The sequence below is a fragment of the Vespula pensylvanica genome, chromosome 1 (genome assembly GCF_014466175.1).
Source record: "Vespula pensylvanica isolate Volc-1 chromosome 1, ASM1446617v1, whole genome shotgun sequence".
In the NCBI taxonomy this organism is placed as follows: Eukaryota; Metazoa; Arthropoda; class Insecta; order Hymenoptera; family Vespidae; genus Vespula; species Vespula pensylvanica.
This window is the reverse complement of record NC_057685.1, coordinates 5279401-5299789: the sequence shown is the minus strand read 5'-3', so window position 1 is coordinate 5299789 and position 20389 is coordinate 5279401. Positions and strand designations below refer to the sequence as shown.

The window sequence follows — 20389 nt, the reverse complement described above, 5'->3', positions numbered from 1 at the left end:
ATAGGACATTTAAACGTTGACGTAGTCCTTCTACTGTGTAGAAACAATCACTTATAAAAGATCACGCTATCGACATATTATTAGGATTCAAATATAAAAAATTGTTAAATAGTTATTTATTTGACTAACAAGTAAGTGATATTGATAATACTATGTAACTACAGTACTATAACTATATAGATTTCATGTCATTTATTATATGCAAGTTTATAAATAATCTAGAATAATTGTTTCTTAGAATATGTTGATATTGCTTTTGCAAGTATTTTTTTATTATATATATAAAAGTTTTTATATTTTTAACAGGTTAAAATGGCTGTTATTACCATGCAGTCATTAAAAGAAGGAATAAAGTTGCATGTAACTATTGCCAGCCGTGGATTACATTTATTAAGAGATCTGGCTTATATTGATGGCAAGTGGTTAGGAGCAAACAGTTGTCAGACATTTCCTGTTTTAAATCCGGTTAATAAATCTGTCATTAAAAATGTTCCTGATATGAATCCAGAAGATACTCGAGCAGCTATTAATGCAGCATCTAAAGCATTTGAAACATTCAAACTTACAACAGCAAAAGAGAGAAGTGATTTACTAAGGAACTGGTATAATCTTATGGTTAAACATTCAGAAGATTTAGCTAAAATTTTGACTAAAGAAAATGGTAAATCATTGGCAGAATCTAGAGGAGAAATTAAATATGGAAATTCTTTTATTGAATGGTTTTCTGAAGAAGCAAGACGTGTTAATGGAGAAGTTCTTCAAGCTCCACTACTTAATAGAGAATTACTTTTATTAAAACAACCAGTTGGAGTATCTGCTTTAATTACACCATGGAATTTTCCTCATGCAATGATTACCCGAAAAGCGGGTGCCGCTCTTGCGGCTGGATGTACTTGCGTCGTTAAACCATCTGAGGATACACCACTCACTGCACTAGCACTAGCTGATCTTGCAGAAAAAGCAGGTTTTCCTGCTGGTACTTTTAATGTAATTACAACAAGTACAAAAAATTCTGCTGCAGTTGGCAAGGAACTTTGTGATAATCCTGCAATAAGAGTTCTTTCATTTACTGGGTCTACAAACATTGGAAAAATTTTATATCAACAGTGTGCAGGAACCATGAAGCGTCTTAGTCTTGAACTTGGAGGTAATGCACCATATATTGTTTTTAATTCTGCTGATCTGGATGCAGCTGTAACAGGAGCAATGGCTAGCAAGTTCCGTAACACAGGTCAGACTTGTGTTTCTGCCAACAGATTTTTTGTACAAGCAGAAATATTTGATAAGTTTATTGAAAAATATTTGGTTAAAATTAATAGTGAGATTAAGATGGGTGATGGTAGTAAAGAAGGTATTACTCATGGACCTCTTGTTAAGGATAGTCAACTCCAAATGGTAGATGACCTAGTTCAAGATGCAATCTGTAAGGGAGCTAAAGTACATTGCGGTGGAAAACCATTACCTGAGTTGGGTCCTTTATTTTATGCTCCTACATTGCTCACAGATGTTACTAAAGATATGAAAATATATAATAAAGAAATATTTGGTCCTGTGGCTGTTATTAATAAATTCCATAATGAGGAAGATGTTTTGAAAGAAGCTAATGATACTCCTGTGGGATTAGCTGGATATTTTTATTCGCAAGATATATCACAAGTGTTTAGAGTAGCAAGGAAGATGGAAGTCGGTATGGTGGGTGTAAATGAAGGATTAATTTCGTCCACAGAAGCTGCATTTGGAGGTATAAAGGAATCAGGATTAGGAAGGGAAGGATCTAGTCATGGCATTGATGATTTTATTGATATTAAATATGTGTGTATAGGAAATTTAAGGTATTAACTACTAAATAGTTAACATTAAGCAGATATAATCAATACTATGAAAATAGAGTAAGTTTACTTTAGAAGTAAAATTTTAAATATATCCTGAGGGCTTCCATAAAAATATACACAAATAGTTACTATTAGCTTATATGTAGTATATTCTTATAATGAGATTAATAAGTAATGTACAAATAATTAGTTGGTTTAGATACTATTACATTATTTAGTACTAGTATATTATAATATTTTTTTTATATCAACAGTAAATTGAACGACGAGTTATATTAATTTCTTGATTTTTATTTAAAAGTACTGATATGTATTCAAATACTAATGATTGTATAATGATATTATAACAATCTTGTGATTTATTTAGCATAATACACCTAATGAGTATTCCTTTTTTATAATGAAATGAATAATGTGATAATATCCTGTAGTACGATTTAATTTCGATTGATAGTGTATATACGTACTACTTGTTATTTAATGAAATATTTTAAAATATTTTTTACTGATTATGTACTAAATACTTGAATAATAAATTAAGAACAATAAATTTTATTAATGATAAATGAATGATGATGTAACGATTTCATGATGTGTGAATATAAATGAATAAATAAATATATATATATATATATACATATATATAGTATATATGAAGTATATACTTATAATACATTTATTTATCAAATTTTTTTAGTTCTCGATGGATATTTTTTTTTGTCTAAAACTCTTACGTTTATACTTGTCAATTTTTCACAAATGTCATTTCGTATTACTTGATGCGTTTTTTTGGCCGATGTTATCGAAGCTTTAAAATAACTTCAATAATTTTCGGTATCACAATTTTGAGAGTTAAACGAAAGACATTGACTTTGTACGCTATAACTTTGCCATTTCCACTGTTGGACTTGTATTTTTTTGTGATTTCATGCTAGATCTATGAATTAGATTACTTCGCATCACTTCGCCACGAAGAGATGCTCTCATCGAAATTCTCGCGCTAGATCTGCCAAATGATCGGAATATTTCAGGCGCCGGGGGTTCTTTGTCTTGCAATTTTCTAGAACAAAAAGAAAGAAAAATTAATAAAAAAATATATTATCAACATTCACTGAATACTTACTTCGAGAAACAAGGTACGTCCCACATTTTTTGGTTCAAACCAAAATTCTCACCATCCTCTAAAGTCTGTGGCAGATCTTTGTCTAATGTTTCTGGGAGGAAGAGAGTCAAAAGACCTCCTATAATTCCAAAGATACCTAAGAGTAATAACGGAAGGATCGAAGAAATGATATTCAAATAAACTACAAAGGGTGCCAAGATGCTAGCGACGTATCCCATTATGTGAATTAGAGCGACTCCTTGAGCACGTACTACAGTTGGCAAAACTTCAGCTGCATATTGCAAACCTATATTGTAGGAGATGTTTACCCAAAATCTTCCACATATAGCGAGAGTAGCGGAGTAAATATCTGAAAGAAAAGAAAAAAACGAATTGATAATTGAAAAAATATATAAATGAAAGTCATAAAAATATAACTCACTGTTTGAAATAGCGCAAGCCCAGATACTGAAGATTCCAGATATCACCATCGAACCACAGGCTAACCATCTTCTACCCCATCTGTCAAGGACCAGTGTCAAGAAAGTATCAGCTGGTAATTCGGTTGCTGCAGCAACGGTGAACGTGATGAAAACGTTTAGACCGAGATTGTCGACGTTCCTCACATGACCATCGAAGACCAGAGAGATCGCCATCCTTCGATCAAAGATTCGACAAATATAACGTCATTCTACATATAATTCGCCGAGCGAAGTAGAATTCTGTAATTATCCAAAGATTGTTAAAAGATACATATGAGAATTCGAAGTTATTGCTCGAATTATTTCAAATTATTCGCTTTGGGAATCGAAATTTAACCATTTAAAATGAATTCTAGGTCTTTTTGACGATCTTACCAAATCACAATGAAGAGGATTGTAATTTTACGTAGCCGTGGACTTTTAAATAGATCCAACACGGAATAAGATTTGTCGGCTTCCTCTTCTTTACGTATTTTAGCACAGGTTTCCTACAAATGGCGAATATATAAGAATACATTCAGATCTTTCGATATGAATTTTAAAATAAAATAAAAATCATACTTGGAATTGTTTGTAAATTTCATCAGGAACCTTGGTACCATTAATCCTTTCGAATTTTCTCAAGATCCCTATGGCTTTATCTATTTTTCCTTGACTGACCAACCACCTTGCACTTTCCGGTATTAACCATGGTGATATTACAGCTAAAATTAAGGGAACAGACGTTGCCAAGCATGTCAGTCTCCAGTTAGCCAAGAAATAAGCGATCCAAGGTAAGATGCAAGATGCAAAAGTAAAGAAAATCGCTATCGACATGTTAGCAACGAAGGTACGCCATTTTGGTCCAACATATTCCAAGACTATAGTATAAAAAAAAAGATTAGGTGTAAGATAAAAGTAATTAGGATTTTTTTTTTCTAAACGATTATAATTACTTACCTAATATATACATCATTGTAAAACAATTGTCGAAAGCAAAACCAAAGAAGAAACGACATACGGAGAATTCCCAGAAATTTCTGGCAAAAACCGTGGCAATGCCTGATAAAAAGCCAGTAATATTTGCTCCAACTAACGCTGGTACTCGTCCAAATCGATCGGCGATCCATCCAAATATCAATCCACCAAAAATGGCGCCAACGAAGAAAATGCTCTGGGCTGTATTTGGTAAAGCACTGTCGTCACAAACCCATTCTAACTATAATAAAAAATATATTAAAAATGAAAAACAATGAATATTTTTATATTATAAATTATACTGAAAATATCTTACTACAGTATTATATTCAATATAATTTATAGAATAGAGAATGAACCATATGTGACGAAAAAAATTTGTAAAATTGCAGAGTTTAAAGAAATGATTTATATCAAAAAAACATTGATTATTTGTAAATCAAAAAACTTTTTTTTAGCAAATAATCACTTTCTAATAGATCAAGTATTTGTCTACTTTAATATCCTTGTATACTTTTTAATTCTTTCAATCTCTCGAAGGAGTTCTACATGGTCATTGAGATATCTATGATGTCAAAAGCGCCCTTGATTATGTTAATTACATTCCATGGATGGTCATGGCAGCTTTCTAAATGTTCCGCGTATGCCGAAGGGTAAAAAAAAAAAAGGAAAAAGATTGCTTACGTCGATCGGCATCAATCTTCTAGTTAATATCTTTGAAATATCTAACCTCGGTTGCTATAGTTGAATAGGGAATGTCCGTGTAGTTAAATTCCCAACCATGCTGACACTTCTTTGTTGACCATGTTGAATTGCTGACTTTTATGCCGTTCGACAGGATCTCAGTGTAATTGGTATCGTACATGATACATTTTGAATAGCCTTCGCCTTCAAATGGTATTGCTATTGCGATTCTGAAAGTATCAAATAAATTTCTGTCTTAATGAGGTCATATAATATGATATGGAAGCAAACTTCCTATAATTCATATATTATTCATCGAACCAATCAGTGTATTATACTATTTTCTACGTATCTTCTTTGCTTTGTGGAATACTTGGTAAAAGTATGTTTAACCAAGTATATTGTTTTGCAATTGTTTGTGCAATTTTTATACCATATTATACAAGGATATTTTGCAATTTGTACTATCTTTTTATATATCAAAAGTATTCTCAGACTATGATGTTATATAGGAAGCACGCCTTTTTTTTCCTTTTGTTTGAAGATAATTAAATATTTGTTCACTTTTGTTCAATTCATTAAAAATCTGTAAATATCCTATAGATTAGAAACTCGATATACATATATTTATAATAAAACGTGTTATATTACACGTAAACTCAACGATTTAAAAAAATATAGATTGTTTTCGATAAATTTTAATAGGATCATTACCGGTTTCTATCCTATATGTGTGTAGACATAAAGGAATTCGTAATTAAGATTTAGGATCTAATGAATTTATTCGAACAGAATGAAAATAACATCAGAAAGAGAATAAATAATTGAATGGAAATTAACAGATCGTTCGATCGTTTAAAAGTACATATTCACTTGTTTCGTGTATCGTTTCATTATTGGATATCATCATTGTATATCATTGTTGCGTGTATATCCGTATAAGAACGGGGAATTTGACTTGTTATTTTCCCGTACACTCTGATATGTTATATGATATGAGAATTTTTGTGAAAACGTAAAGATATAATCTCTTATTAAAAGAATGGAAAATTACAAGATTTCTTGAAACAATGTATTTGTCACTACGTCATTGTGACTGTATTCTTTTTAATCAACAGATTCGTCAGAAATTTCCAGTTCGTTGCATAATTCATTCGTTTTTGTTTTTACGTTTGTAAATACGTATAAATATATTATGTACGTACACCGTGGTTTACCAATTCTTTTCACATGTGCTTGCAAATTTTCTTAACTTATTTTTTGAAAATTGTTTAATACTATGAGGCAAAAGATCGATGGATCGATCGCTCGATTTGCGCAACAAATGTTACACAAGATCATTACATTCCTGCGAATCGTTCTGCTGCGACCGCGATTCTCGCATTAAACATCATATTATGTTACATTTATACTCGATATCATTGTGAAAATTAACGGATACAAGAAAACAAACTAATTAAAGATTATTAGAAAAGGATATTTTATCTTATTAAAAAAATTTCGCGATAACACATTCGATATATACGTACATACATAGGTACATGCACATACTTATATATATTGTGAGATAATAAAAATAAAGAAGTAGATTGCAAGTGCAAATAAACGTTATTATCCAATGAACAAGTTATTCGTATTGTAAGATAAAAAATTTTGTGGAAAACTTGCATCCAGCTTGTTAGTTAACATGGAGTTAAAGCGAGGTCAATGGAATTATAGCCAGTGAAGGCCTCGACAATGTGTTTCGACACTTTCTATGGTCGAACGCGCAGGTGTCGTACCTTTAATAGATACTTTCCCGTTTCCACCGGCGTAGTAATGGATGTTCGTCGGGGTGTAAAAAGTTCAAAAGAATGTCGATATATAAAAAAAAAAAAAAAGAAGAAGAAAACGAAGAGAGATAGATAGAAAAAGATTTTTTAAGAACCATATCAGGTTACATGTTTGTTCTAAAAATAAAAAATCTCTCTGCATAGATTTATTATAGATAATTATCAAGTTCGAATGTTTTTCAATTATTCTCTTGGAAATCATTTAATAATTAACACGAGTAAAATAATAGGAAGTTGTGTTTCATAATTCTCGAAACTTATTGCTATATTGCGTCACACTATTTGTTTATTACTTTTACGTCATTGTGCATGACTACGACCTTTGGATTTAATACTTTGAAATAAAAAAAGACAGATACAAAGACATTTTAAATAAAGAAAAAGTATGGCAAACTCGTTATCAAGTGATTTATCGATAGAGATTGAAAAGAAGTTATTGAGCAAAGACGGAAGAACGAAAGCATGTATATGTTGTTATACGGAGTGGTTACTTAATTGGATGCTAATCCTTTGACCAAGTATGATTAAATATGAATCGACGATAGAAAAAGTTTCTATGTTAAATGTTTAGACGATTAAGTGTCAAAGAACGTCTAGCTGATTCATTATTATTGAAAGTGATTAGTAGAAAACGAAAAATACAAGAGATTAAGTCTAATCAATTTTCTTTTTTTTTTCTCTTTTCTTTCTTTTTTTTTCCATCGATAGATCGATCGATACACTCACGATCAGTTGTAGATCATTCTGATATATTTATTGACTCGTCGATAGATTTTTTTCGCATACATACTTTTGTTAGATTTAAAAAAGAAATATTATGCTCATTGAAGTTACACGCGAATGAAACGATTATAATATTTTTTCTATGAGTTTCATCGAAATAGAACACGGCAAAGTTTGACGTCAAATACAACAATTATCTATCCAGACAGCCACTTGATTCTTGAATAGAATTCACCTTTTTATCCCGTTGATGAGGAAATGAATATCTTAATGATAAAAATAATAAAATAGAAAATCTTACATCGATCGATCGATGTAACATTATTCATAAATCAATTATAGTTATATTTTCGATTATGTTCCAATTATCATCGCGCTAATACTTAAATGACAAAATGAAGATCTTTTTATCTTTTTGAATATTGTGATAACGATAGATCTAGTTCTTATTTTGTTAACGACGCAATAAATTGATACACCGCGATATATTTATCGAGAGAATATCGAGAGAAGATACTCTTTAATAGAATATATACTATACATCTCAACGCATTCTGTGATACGCCTTGTACCGTAACCTTATCGATTTTATCAGTTTATAATCAACGTTATGCATGCACATATTTGCACGTATAGCGTATGTATCATAGGTAAAAGAGATATCGGAAAAGATATTCGAGTTAAATAAACGATCCCATTGTTGCATTACATTTAGTACATACGTAAAATGATGCATTTTTCAGTTTTAATATTTTATTAGAATTTTTTAGTGAGATGCATATATAATAAAACCACATTGGAAATTTATTTTTAGTTTACCGTTAGCCCTTGACAACAAAGACGAGGACAAACTCTTTCTCTCTCTTTCTCTCTCTATTTTCTTTTTAATTTTCTTTTTTTGTATACGTAAAGTATTGATCGTGTTAGAACAATTAATTCAGTTTATCCCTATCTTGTTAATCGTGGGAAATTATTCACGTTCGATCTATTGTTGCTTTCCGCGAAAATCTCTCATCAATATCTTTCATTATCTAGCCTTTCCGTTCGAGATTCCTGATCTCTATCTTTCTTATTCTCTCTCTCTCTCTCTCTCTCTCTCTCTGAAGTATTTAAAAATTGTGAATAAAAATTTCCAAAAAATAATTTCATCTCAATTATTATTGGAAACGATAAAGAATTTTATGTTTATTTTATCACTTAATATTCATTATCAATGATAATAAATCCAAAGCAAAGATTTTTGTCATTTTATTTCATACTTTCGTTTTTATTATATTTAGATTAATTATGTTTGTGCCTATTATCAGATAAATAACGATCGTCAACGATTAAAAGCTTGTCGGAAAAAAAGAAGAAAAAGAAGAAATATATTTTTAGATGAAATTAAATGTGATGTTTTTTTTGAATGTTTCTTATAGAATTATGAGAGAAACCGAAATGTCAAGAAAGATATCACAGAAATATATGCTTCACGCAAACTATCGATAATGACCGATGGCGCAATTTGCCGGTGCAACAGCACGTAGAAGCATGGATTTCTGGCACGATTTCAAAGATTTGTTCGCGCTTTGTCGTAATGATTCATGTATCCTTAGCAGCTTTCTAAAATGTCCGACTTTATTATTTATTAGATACGGAATAACGCTTCGAGAAACGAGATCAATATTGTTTCTTCAAAATGATTTATGTTATGATGTGAAAAAAGAATAAATTTATATTAGTGGTGTTCACCTTTCTTCGGCGGTAAGATTTTCTAACTCTGGTACCCAGCACCAATGTCCTTCCGGTACTAAAGTAAGAAAAATTTGAGAGAAATATACCCAAGCGACGAATGAGGCAAAAGGTATCATCATAACGAAGAGAATCTTCTGATACAATCCAAACTCTCCGACGTAAGGCAGAAGATCATCGAAATCCATATCCTTTGCATCCTTTCCATTAGCAAGTTGATTTTTAAGATCCTTCGAAGAGTTCTTACGATTCGCGTGTTTATCAGTAGAATTTGAAGTTCGAGATAAAGTATCACAGGCATGATCCGTTAAATCTAAATCAGTTGATGTAGCAAGTTTTTCTTGCTGGGGCGACATATTCGTAAAATGAAACTTCTATCGATAAATCAGTGTCTTTAAAAAATTAAAGATTTATCGTAACTATCAAATACGTCATTAAACTAAATCCATTAAAATAAAAAGAACACTCTTGACACTTCAACGAAATCACTTTATCTTCCGCTATTATAAGATAATTTTCTTGTATTATTATCTATGTCACTTGAATGTACTCGTAATCACAAATTAAGAGAGAGAGACAACAATTCTTATCATTTAATAACCACTATCAACAATTTATCTCAAATCTTAAGATTTTTAACGTAATAATGATTTGTATCAGAAATTTATCATATAATCTTTTAATAAATAGATCGGAAATTAGGACGTCTATACGAAAATTTTAACTACAAGCACGTTCATGTGACAATCGGACATTTGAAAAAGGGATTACGTCGCAACCGAGTCAGGCTATCCCGTGTTGTCATCAAAAACGGGTAAATCCTGACAGAAGAGACATCATCACTGAAACGTTTGCTCCTTAGGCTGCCTATATAGCTATCGACCGGGAGTTTATCCTTCCCCACTCTTTCTCTCTCTCTCTCTTTTTCTCTCTCCCCTCATGCTTTTGCTCTCACTACTTGGCAAAAAATAGAATTCAATATTCACTAAACGACATTGAACGCAATGCAATTTGCGGTGATTGTCCTTGCCGTTGATTTTCATATTGTTTTTTTTTTTCATACTAGATTCATCATTTTATCTTCAATATAATCTGATAAATCCAAAAGTGACAATAAATATCTAAAAATTACAATAAATATTTATTCCCTCATTTGAATATCCAGGTATGTATCAAGTAAATTGTAAATATAAAACATTCTAATGAATTTGAATTGATTCTATTTAAATTCTAAGTTGATCTGAACATTCCTAGAATCATGTTATTTTACGATATTGACAAGTAACAATTTATTAAGTAGATAGAGAGTGATTTGATCTCTCGATACCTTTGGCTGATTCTCTAATAAAAAACAAGATAGCTTTAATATAATAAATAAGTTGCTATAGTAATCTATACAACGTACCTTTAACATTTTCCTATCTAGATTAATCGACTAACCATTCGTATATACCGGAATTACGATCGATTCGCTTATGCATATATATACTACGTCACCTTGGTATGTGGTATACTTTATTGCATTACGATAATAATACAATTGCTTAATGTAAAATATCGTCTTCCTTAAACATTCAACATCCTTTGAAGGATTCCGAAAAAACGTATTATAATTTTTATATTTCTTTTGATAATCATTAACACTTATCTCCTTCCTCCCATCATCTAACGACTTACCGAAAATATTTATTTATAAGTAGAAACATTTATTATCATTGATCTAAAAAATGAAATATTTGAATAAATATAATATCCTTAATAAATTGAAAATGTCTTTATTTTGTTTATGTAAACTTTGTAAGAGTTATTTGATCAAAGTGGAAAATTAAAGAAAGAAAAAAACAAGGATTGGATTTGCCGCAAAAAAAAGGCGGTATTTTCAAATATCCATACACTGATTTGAGTGCTTATTCCGGATACGCAATGCTTTGATTATTTCCTATTTTCATCGTAGTTCGATATATCTTATCGATATGTCATAATTAGGAATATTTTTAGTGGTAAAAACATGATCATCCAATCCTTGTAGATCTCTTTAAGGAAATTCATTACTTTTTTTATCAAATTTATTGTATAGTTCCGGTACGTACATAAAAGCTAGGTTCTTCCTGTTCTTATGAGAGAAGAACTCCGTGTATAGTTGACATCCAATGGATGTATGTAGATGTATCCGCGCTTGATTAGAAATGAAAACGTAAAAGAAAATGTTTTAAAAGTTTCCACGAAAGTTCGATCGATTAACCTCATATTTTTACCTTCAGATGGTCTAGATACAAATCTATGCAAAATGCAGAATGAAAAGCGCCTTGATGTATAAGTATGGAAAAAATCATCTGTAAGCTGATAACCAATCGACACAGAAATAAAATTATCACAAATATAACAATAGTTTAATCAAATAATCTCTAATCTTGATTTAGATAAAAAATTGATTTTTCGATTTTTTGATTATTAATTTTAAAAAGGAAGAAAATAGAGAAAAAAGTTTAGTTTAAACATGCAAGTGCTGATAAGATAGTTACTTGTTTCTTTTTAAAACGTGATAAAAACATCTTGAATATCTGTTAAAGAAACGTAGGGTTATAAAAAGAGGAAATGTATCTATAGCTATTATATATAGAATTTTGTATCAGTTATATAAATCAGTGCGAGTGAAATTAATATGAAAGCTATTCAACCATTTGCTATTTCTATACAAAAGACACTCTTCTATGTATAAGGTTATGAGTGTAATCATCATGTAGTTTAACGTAAAAATGATGTCTCATATAGTAGCTCTGAGTTCTGTACGAAGACGATGTATTATCATATTGTCAATAGTATTAGTGCCATGTGCCATTTTAAATCTTTTGTCCTCGTCGGATGTACACGAAGAAACAATGCTGCAGAATAATATTGCTGAATTACAAGTAAAGCTTGAACATTTACATGCCAAGTATATCAGTAGCCAGGAAGAAATAAATATATTATCGCATCAATTACTACAACTAGTAGAAAGCAATCATATTTTACCTGATCTTCAATATTTAATCAATAATGGTACATCTAATATAACAAATATAAAATTACCATCTATATACAATTTTCTTCCACATTTTTTAAATGATCCGAATAGTTTGCGTCCTGCATTCTTACAAAGCAAAGGACGTTCTGGAGTAAGCATGGTATTAGGTATACCAACTGTTAAAAGAGAAGTCCAGAGCTATTTAATGGCTACATTAAAAAATTTAATAGATCGTATGAGTCCAGCAGAAATACTTGATACCTTGATAGTAGTATTAGTAGCTGAAGTAAGTATATTCATTTAAGTTATTTTAAATCTATTTCTGTCTTAATTTAGTTAATGCGTTCTCTTCTTATAGACAGATTTGGATTATGTGACTTATGTTGCAAAGCAAATTGAAGTACAGTAAGTCTATATTTTTTACATGATCTACCTGAATTTGAATGAACATATATTGGATATGTCTGTATATCTCCCATTTCATAGCAGTTTTATTATAGATTAGATTAGATTATTGTAGTGGTAGATTGCTTCTTACATTTATACAAAATATATTTTGATACTTAGATTATTACATTTACTAATGCTGCATGGAAATATAACAGACATTTATTATCAATCTACAAAATGATCAATCTAAAAGTATTATCGTAAAATTAAAATCTTTCTTAATAACTAAAATACTTTTTATTATCTATTATTAAATCATTCTAGATTTCCAAATGAATATGAAACTGGAGTAATTGATGTGATATCTCCATCTTCATCATATTATCCACAGTTATCTAAATTGCGAGATACTTTAGGAGATGATCATCAACGTGTGGTTTGGAGATCAAAACAAAATCTGGATTTTGCATTTCTTATGTCATATGCTCAGACAAAAGGAATGTTTTACATACAACTAGAAGATGATATTTTAGCTAAAAAAAATTTTATAACAACTATGAAATCATTTGCTTTACAAAAAGTTAGCACAAAAGAGAATTGGTTTGTATTGGACTTTTGTCAGTTGGGATTTATAGGTATGTTTTATTTCTTTTAATTTAAATTAATTATATCTTTTATAATAGAAAGTAACATGATAACAATATAAATAATAACTTCATTGAATTCTCCATATTTTCTTGTGGTTTAGGAAAATTATTTAAATGTGTGGAACTGCCATGGTTAATCCAATTTTTTCTAATGTTTCATAATGATAAACCTGTAGATTGGCTATTAGATCATTTAATTTCAACAAAAGTTTGCAATCTTGATAAAGACAGTGTAAGTATAGTTTTAGTATTAAATAATAAACTTAATTTTTTCTGTTTTTTTTTTGTTTTTTTTTTTTTTTTTATTGTAATTATTTTCTCTTACATTTGATATATTGTAGAAACATTGCAAGATGGCTAAAGCAGAACTCTGGATACATTATAAGCCTTCACTTTTTCAACATATAGGAACACATTCTTCATTGAAAGGGAAAGTACAAAAACTTAAGGTATCTTGTCCAATTTAACTACGTATACACGTGCATCTCTTTATATATGCGATCCAAATGTTTTCTAATTATTATTACATTTAAATTGCAGGATAAACAATTCGGCAAAATTACTTTATACTATGCACATGAAAATCCTGATGCAATGGTGGAAACTCAAATTAAACCTTACAAACAATATACACTAAAAAAAGCGTATAAAGGAGAATCATTCTTTTGGGGGTTATTACCGCAACCAGGAGATCACCTAAAATTTACATTTACACATTCTATTTTTATAAAAAGGTTAATATATTACTAAAATTATTTTTTATCAATTTACTGATCATATATTTCGGTATAGATACTTATTTAGAAGTGGAAATCCCGAACATCCGTCTGATAGATTTTACAATACAACTGTTGAAGTATTACCTGAAATGTTTAGATCCGTAGATAGAAATAATAATGATATAACAGAAGATGGTTATATTATTGTAGGTCAGTAACAATATGATTAATATCAAAGATATAAAATTTCTTAATCTCAATTTTTAATGAAAAATGTATAAATAAATAGGTAAATTTGATGCTCTTGGAATTGCTCAAGGAACAGTAGACAAAAAGTATGGAAGAATATCTGTTCTCAGATTGACTGTGCATAGCGAAAGCGAAAATTGGGCTATTTTATCAGAGGTAAAGCTTTTATTACTATTTCCTATTTGTTTACTTTTAATTACTAGAATAACTACTAGGAGAATTTCATTAATAGAAATGTTTATATTATTTAACAGATTCATGTAGTAGAAGATCAACCAAGCTGACCCTTGGGTGAAGAATTTCATTATTTTCGGTATCATTTGCATGGCTAAAATGCTTGAGCTATTTTTTAGTTATTAAAATTTTTATAGTTGCTAAATTACATTGATTTATTTCAACAGTGTAATGTGCCAAGTAGATCACTGATAAATTCAAGAAAAAGTATTATGATTCGTTTATACGTTTATATATAAAATATTGTTAATTTAGTACATTTTTGTTATTGTTCAAAATTTTACATATTAGTAAGCAAATATTTATTAAACACATACAAAGAAATGTGATCTACGGTGCAAAATGGTACTGTATTAAACTTTATTTCTACTTACTTATACATAGTATATGCATAAATTTTTTTTAATTGTTACTAGAATAATTTTAAATCTTTTGTGAATGATGTATTTATTTTTTTAGAAAATGTACCTGCTGGATCAGTATGTAGTAATTATGCGTAAAAATTTTTATTAAGTTCATGATTTAATATATTTTATTTATTCTACAAATATGTTGTATATACATATATAAAATATAGTAGGTGTGTGTGTGTGTTATATATATATATATATATATATACATACATACTGTTATTATATATAATGAAACCAGTAATTCTACGGTATACTTTATACTGTATTGTGATAACAAATATAATTCACATTTATTACAAACGAGATATTAATATTTTAGTTAAAAATGATATTAATTCCTATTAATAAATATTGATAAAGCATTTATATTTTCTTTCGAAACTATAAATTTATAAGATTTGATTAATAAAAAGAAGGAATAACAAATTAAAACAGAATCTGACTGATGTTATATCCTAAGAATCTATGAATCATAATTTCTTTGATACATGAAATCTTTGAAATCTCGTTTGTAAAATACAACTTCTTATAAAAATGTATAAGCCAAATTATTTTGGAAATGACTACAAAGAAAAAAGGAAGACAAAACATTAATTTTTTCCTTTTTTCTTCATAAATATACGTACATATGTGTGTGTGTGTATATATATATATATATGCATGACGTGTGCATGCGTATATATAACATATATACACATGTTTATGCGCGCGATTTGGACGCAAAATGTGATTCATTTTAACTTTTAAACGAACTAATTAAATACTGAAATTAACAAAAGTCTATTAATATGAAATTATCTAAAGTTTTACTACTTGTATCATACAAGGCATAGTTGATATATTTTAATCATTATACTGTTTTTATAACACTGATACTACTTTTGTCCAGGAACAATTATAATTAATTATTGTATGGTATAATTTATTAACATATGAATGTAAATATACATTTTATATTATTAGTTCTATGAGCAGAGCATTTACAAAAATCTAAATGAAATAATATTTTACTTTACTTGTATTTTGTTAAAACTTTTTTATAATAATAATTATACAGTTTTTGCAGTAATATTATAAAACTGTTTCATAATAATATTTATACAGTTCTTTCCCTATTCAGGACTTAAGGAAAATAGAACAAGAAGCAGTAATGATAAATAGCTCTGATGTTACTTATTGTTATAATTATTATTACATATAACATAGATTAACACTCCATGCATTTGTAACATTTTACCAAATATGTATTCTACTACATCATAGTACTGGTTTTTATATAGGAAAGCACAAGTCTTATTGGAAAAGGTTATTGTGTTAATAATTGATGGGCAAATCTGCTATATATATCCTGTAAGAGCTCACTAGCATCACTATCATTTATTGAATAACTGTCAGAACAATTTGAATCTAAATAAAATTCTTCAATATCGTTTCTTTTATTCATTGCATAAGTTTTCTAATATTTAAAAAATTATATAATAATATAAAAGCTTACAATAGTACAATGAAACACTTGTACTTCAATAATTGATAACGAAGTATTGATTGCCATAACAACCGATTCAGAAGCTACCGATCGATAAGTGTTGGGAACAAAAAGCCGATTAATAGACCAGTCGGTAGTGTTAAAATGACATAATTTTTTGCATTTAATTCTTCAAGAAATTTCTTTAAAGCTGTTTTTACATCATGTAGCTGTTTTATATCAATTGTTTCATATGTATATGGCATACATGGTGTCATTTGCAATTGTTCTCTTTTATAATGACAAATATCACTTTTTTATTACATAAATTGAAATTATTTTATAAAAAAATATTGATCTATCTAAAATAAATAAAAATATATGGCTATTAAAACACCATTAGTTTCCCATACAGAACAGATTCATTGAGATCGTAATCATGATTCTAATCCATTACTTATTATAGGCAAATTTTTCTTTTGATATTTAATTTCATGCTAAGATCAGTTTAGCAATAATATCTAATAATTTTAGTAACATTATTTTCTTTTTTATTTGAAATAATGAAATGAAGATAATAATATCTATTAAAATTACCAAAATCTTTTGTATGTTCAACAATTATTCCACTTAGATATTTTATAAATGTATCAAACATTAAAAATAAAAATTCAATTTACTAAATTATTTTATAAAGCATAATATATCTACAGTATTGTAAAAGAAAATTCTAAAATATAAAGCAATTTTATTCCTATGGACAAAACAACTTTTGGAAACAAATAAATATTACCTTGTAAAAAAAGCAGAAGCACAATCTTGATTGAACAAGTAAAACTGTTTTTCAACACAGACTCAGGTATTTCATTATGAATTAAATATTGATCTAGTATGACATTTGACATTTTTCATCATATAAATTATTGGTTTTTTATTTAAATTAAATGTCAATAAATTTACACAGACATTTTTGAACTTGTATATAATAATAGTTCTATTACAAATTAAATATTATATATAGAAAAGAACAACAATATTTGATGTTCATAGCATGTTAATTTTTCTACAATTAACTATTATTAATATTTTTTACATTATTCCTTTTTTTCCTTGGGAGTAGGAGGATACCAATTAAGATAAACCAATCCTGATGTTTTGGCCTATGAAAAAAGAATATCATATATATATGTATATATATTACTTTTTATATTTCATACATTATAAGCAATTAAAAATGAAAGATTCTACGTACCACAATTAAAGTAACTACAGTAAAAGCAAGGCAAGCAGCTAATTGCATATTGTAAGATGTCTGCTTTTTATCATAATCTTTTTGCCATGAGCCTTGTGGAACTGGTAGGTCATCCATTGATCGTGGTTTATAATTTGTAGGACCATAAATTGAATAAGAACGATTGCCTACAGATAAGAAATAAATCACTTATTATAAATTATAAAACATTTTTATGCTTTTTATAATAAAATTAATCATATAACATTAATGGATTTTATTAATAGGTTTATTAAATGTTTATACTTGCTAGATTAAACAAATAAACATAATATGTTGAATCAACTTTTTTGTAATCTGATAAAATAAAAATATAGTTAACATATGCCTACATGCATATATACATATATATATATATATATATATATATATATATATATATATATATACATATACACAATTATTTAACCTTTGATCAACTTAATTATTATTAGAATATGTAATTTAGATACTCATTTTGAAAAACGTCTAATGAAAATTATGTACATACAAAAATAAATTAACGTTTTATAAATGTGATATTATTATGTAAGAATTTGTATTAAAGAATTGTTTAGTTATAAAGTATATTACTATTTATGTTCTTACTCATTCGAGGAGCATTTTGTATAACAGATCGCACTATGTGTTTAAACATCTTTTGTAAAGTTAAATTTTTTATAATTTCTTTAAAGAGAAAGCTATCGTCTCTATCCGAATAAACTTGAAATACTGTATCACGAAGAAATGAATACTGTAGTAATTATAGACAAGAAACTATTGAGTACAAATCTTCCATTGAGAGGAGGAACATTTATCTTAATGGTAAGTAACTGTTTTATCGGTTGAATTTGAAATTTAATGGTTTGAATTTAGCATGAAAACAATAGTAGTTTTAAATTAAGTAATGAAATAAAAGAATTGCTTACAGTGTGATAATACGATTTGTATACAATTGTTTATTGAATATTATTTTTATTGATTTTATTACAAAAGTATTTCAACATGAATTTAAATATTGTATGTGAATCCCCAAATATAAATGACATAAAAACTAAATGTTCAAACGAACAAAGTCTAACAACAAAAATATTCGTAAATTCTACATTTAAATCTATTTTTCGTAAAAAAGTAAATTTTGGAAATACACCTTTGGGATACATGTAAATGCCTTACTTATAAAAAAACTATAAAAATTATAGTAAATGATATTATATACTTCTGATTTTTTACAGGGTTCATCATATTGTATTAATACATCCTATCCCAAATAAAAAAATTTCTTATGTAGTTTTACCATTTATAAAAAATTCTTGTATTGATATTTATCCTTTAGAAGGTAAGAATTTATATTATTATTTTTATTTTTTTCTTATTTTGTCTTATATTTAGGAAATGTAAGACCAGATTGCAAACCTGCAGAAATTATGGTGATTTATAGACCTTTGAGGTATATTACTTTGAATTTTGAATTACAAATATATATACCTGAATTATGCAAAACACACGTAATAACATTTTATGCAGATACTAAACCAAAATTGCAAAGGTACATTATGGCAATATCACTGCCATTTTCAAATGTCAAATATATTAAGTATTATTATTATATCTTCATATTATTTCTTTATTTAGAAATTTGCATGAAGATATATATAGACATAAAAAATGTATAGAAACTAAGATAAATAAATTAACTAAGAGAAAACCTATTTTATTAAAAAAAACATATCCTATATTAAAAAATAAATTAAGAACAGATATTTGTAAAGAACATCCACAGTATGAAAAAAAATCTTTAGAATGGTCATATAAATTTCATATGATGCAAGTAGTAAACCAAATATATGATAAATACTATGAAAACTTTCATGATGAACATGAATTGAGAGGTAATACTATTTATTGTATGACTGATTAATTCAAGAATTAAAATAAATGTTTTTTCTGTCAGACAGGTCCCTTAAATATTTATTTATCAGAAATGATTGAACATAAATTAAAATTACAAGATTTATTTTTATATAAATCAGAAATCTATCGTAAAGAAAATAATCGAACAATGTTTCATCATAAACCAAAAGTTGGTTTTGATGCCAAATTTCTTTCTGTCAAAGAACTGCAAATAATTACGATGGAACGGAAATTTAATTGGGTTTATTATAAATGTTCAATCATTACAACACAGTTTAAAGAATTAATTAATAGAGATAAATCTATAAAAATAAAACAAAGAATACTTAGAACTGCTTTAAAAGTATGTTTTATCATATTGCTTTATTCCTGATAAATACATGAACTATTTTTCCTATTTTATTTCAGTATCCTGAAACTACAATTACATTAGATACCAATAAAAAATGGTCTTTATATTATTGTAAAATAAATACTTTTATTGAAGCTGCTCGGAAGATTATTTTACAAAATCGATTAATCAAAATTCTTAAAAAGTTAAAGAATTTGACACTTTCTCAAGCAGAAAGATTGGAAATGAATGATCAAAGCAATAAGAAATAAACAAATGAAAGTGCAGATACTCAAGAAAGTTGAGAAAATTAAAGTTAAATTTTAGGACAAAATATTATTAATAATATCATATCCTTATTAATTTTATTAAAAAAAAATCTAATTAACTATGTTTTTCTTTAATATTAC

General features: G+C 27.9%; 5 protein-coding genes across 6 annotated transcripts; 3 read left to right on the top strand and 2 right to left on the bottom strand.

Moving 5' to 3' along the window:
* Positions 1–5: 5 nt before the first annotated feature.
* On the top strand, positions 6–2071 carry LOC122634113 (succinate-semialdehyde dehydrogenase [NADP(+)] GabD). The gene is made up of 2 exons (XM_043822709.1): positions 6–131; positions 307–2071. The coding sequence occupies exon 2, from the start codon at positions 313–315 to the stop codon at positions 1837–1839; it is 1527 nt and encodes a 508-aa protein (XP_043678644.1). The 5' UTR covers positions 6–131; positions 307–312; the 3' UTR covers positions 1840–2071.
* Positions 2072–2552: 481 nt separating this feature from the next.
* LOC122634095 (organic cation transporter protein) lies at positions 2553–10214 on the bottom strand. The gene is made up of 8 exons (XM_043822688.1): positions 9344–10214; positions 5104–5287; positions 4356–4614; positions 3978–4276; positions 3792–3904; positions 3377–3591; positions 2956–3304; positions 2553–2892 (listed from the first exon to the last, which is right to left on the bottom strand). The coding sequence occupies exons 1-8, from the start codon at positions 9697–9699 to the stop codon at positions 2712–2714; spliced, it is 1956 nt and encodes a 651-aa protein (XP_043678623.1). The 5' UTR covers positions 9700–10214; the 3' UTR covers positions 2553–2711.
* Positions 10215–11377: 1163 nt separating this feature from the next.
* LOC122634103 (alpha-1,3-mannosyl-glycoprotein 4-beta-N-acetylglucosaminyltransferase B) lies at positions 11378–16438 on the top strand. Its single transcript, XM_043822698.1, has 9 exons — positions 11378–12633; positions 12706–12752; positions 13062–13372; positions 13486–13616; positions 13726–13833; positions 13925–14118; positions 14177–14313; positions 14393–14508; positions 14607–16438. The coding sequence occupies exons 1-9, from the start codon at positions 12100–12102 to the stop codon at positions 14634–14636; spliced, it is 1608 nt and encodes a 535-aa protein (XP_043678633.1). The 5' UTR covers positions 11378–12099; the 3' UTR covers positions 14637–16438.
* A 930-nt stretch (positions 16439–17368) lies between these two features.
* Positions 17369–18501, bottom strand: LOC122634148. Its single transcript, XM_043822796.1, has 3 exons — positions 18344–18501; positions 17717–17883; positions 17369–17624 (listed from the first exon to the last, which is right to left on the bottom strand). The coding sequence occupies exons 1-3, from the start codon at positions 18390–18392 to the stop codon at positions 17559–17561; spliced, it is 282 nt and encodes a 93-aa protein (XP_043678731.1). The 5' UTR covers positions 18393–18501; the 3' UTR covers positions 17369–17558.
* Positions 18502–18664: 163 nt separating this feature from the next.
* On the top strand, positions 18665–20321 carry LOC122634123. Of its 2 annotated transcripts, XM_043822738.1 has the most exons (6): positions 18665–18897; positions 18970–19073; positions 19127–19283; positions 19370–19626; positions 19693–19991; positions 20057–20321. In XM_043822738.1, the coding sequence occupies exons 1-6, from the start codon at positions 18740–18742 to the stop codon at positions 20249–20251; spliced, it is 1170 nt and encodes a 389-aa protein (XP_043678673.1). In that variant the 5' UTR covers positions 18665–18739; the 3' UTR covers positions 20252–20321. The 2 variants fall into 2 exon arrangements, with proteins under 2 accessions (XP_043678673.1, XP_043678680.1); XM_043822745.1 differs by lacking the exon at positions 19693–19991 and having other exon boundaries at positions 20057–20190.
* The last annotated feature ends 68 nt before the right edge of the window (positions 20322–20389 follow it).

Bases quoted from the DNA above. Each gene is read 5' to 3' on its own strand.
- LOC122634113 (XM_043822709.1), top strand. From the start codon at position 313: ATGGCTGTTATTACCATGCAGTCATTAAAAGAAGGAATAAAGTTGCAT.
- LOC122634095 (XM_043822688.1), bottom strand. From the start codon at position 9,699: ATGTCGCCCCAGCAAGAAAAACTTGCTACATCAACTGATTTAGATTTA. The intron at 5,288-9,343 runs GTGAACACCACT...TGATACTTTCAG, and splicing joins AATCTTACCGCCGAAGAAAG to AATCGCAATAGCAATACCAT. The intron at 3,305-3,376 runs GTGAGTTATATT...CTTTTCTTTCAG, and splicing joins GGCTTGCGCTATTTCAAACA to ATATTTACTCCGCTACTCTC.
- LOC122634103 (XM_043822698.1), top strand. From the start codon at position 12,100: ATGATGTCTCATATAGTAGCTCTGAGTTCTGTACGAAGACGATGTATT. The intron at 12,634-12,705 runs GTAAGTATATTC...CTCTTCTTATAG, and splicing joins TAGTAGTATTAGTAGCTGAA to ACAGATTTGGATTATGTGAC. The intron at 13,617-13,725 runs GTAAGTATAGTT...GATATATTGTAG, and splicing joins GCAATCTTGATAAAGACAGT to AAACATTGCAAGATGGCTAA.
- LOC122634148 (XM_043822796.1), bottom strand. From the start codon at position 18,392: ATGTTTAAACACATAGTGCGATCTGTTATACAAAATGCTCCTCGAATG. The intron at 17,884-18,343 runs GTAAGAACATAA...TCTTATCTGTAG, and splicing joins ACAAAATGCTCCTCGAATGA to GCAATCGTTCTTATTCAATT. The intron at 17,625-17,716 runs GTACGTAGAATC...CTTTTTTCATAG, and splicing joins CTGTAGTTACTTTAATTGTG to GCCAAAACATCAGGATTGGT.
- LOC122634123 (XM_043822738.1), top strand. From the start codon at position 18,740: ATGAATTTAAATATTGTATGTGAATCCCCAAATATAAATGACATAAAA. The intron at 19,627-19,692 runs GTAATACTATTT...TCTGTCAGACAG, and splicing joins TGATGAACATGAATTGAGAG to GTCCCTTAAATATTTATTTA. The intron at 19,992-20,056 runs GTATGTTTTATC...ATTTTATTTCAG, and splicing joins TACTTAGAACTGCTTTAAAA to TATCCTGAAACTACAATTAC.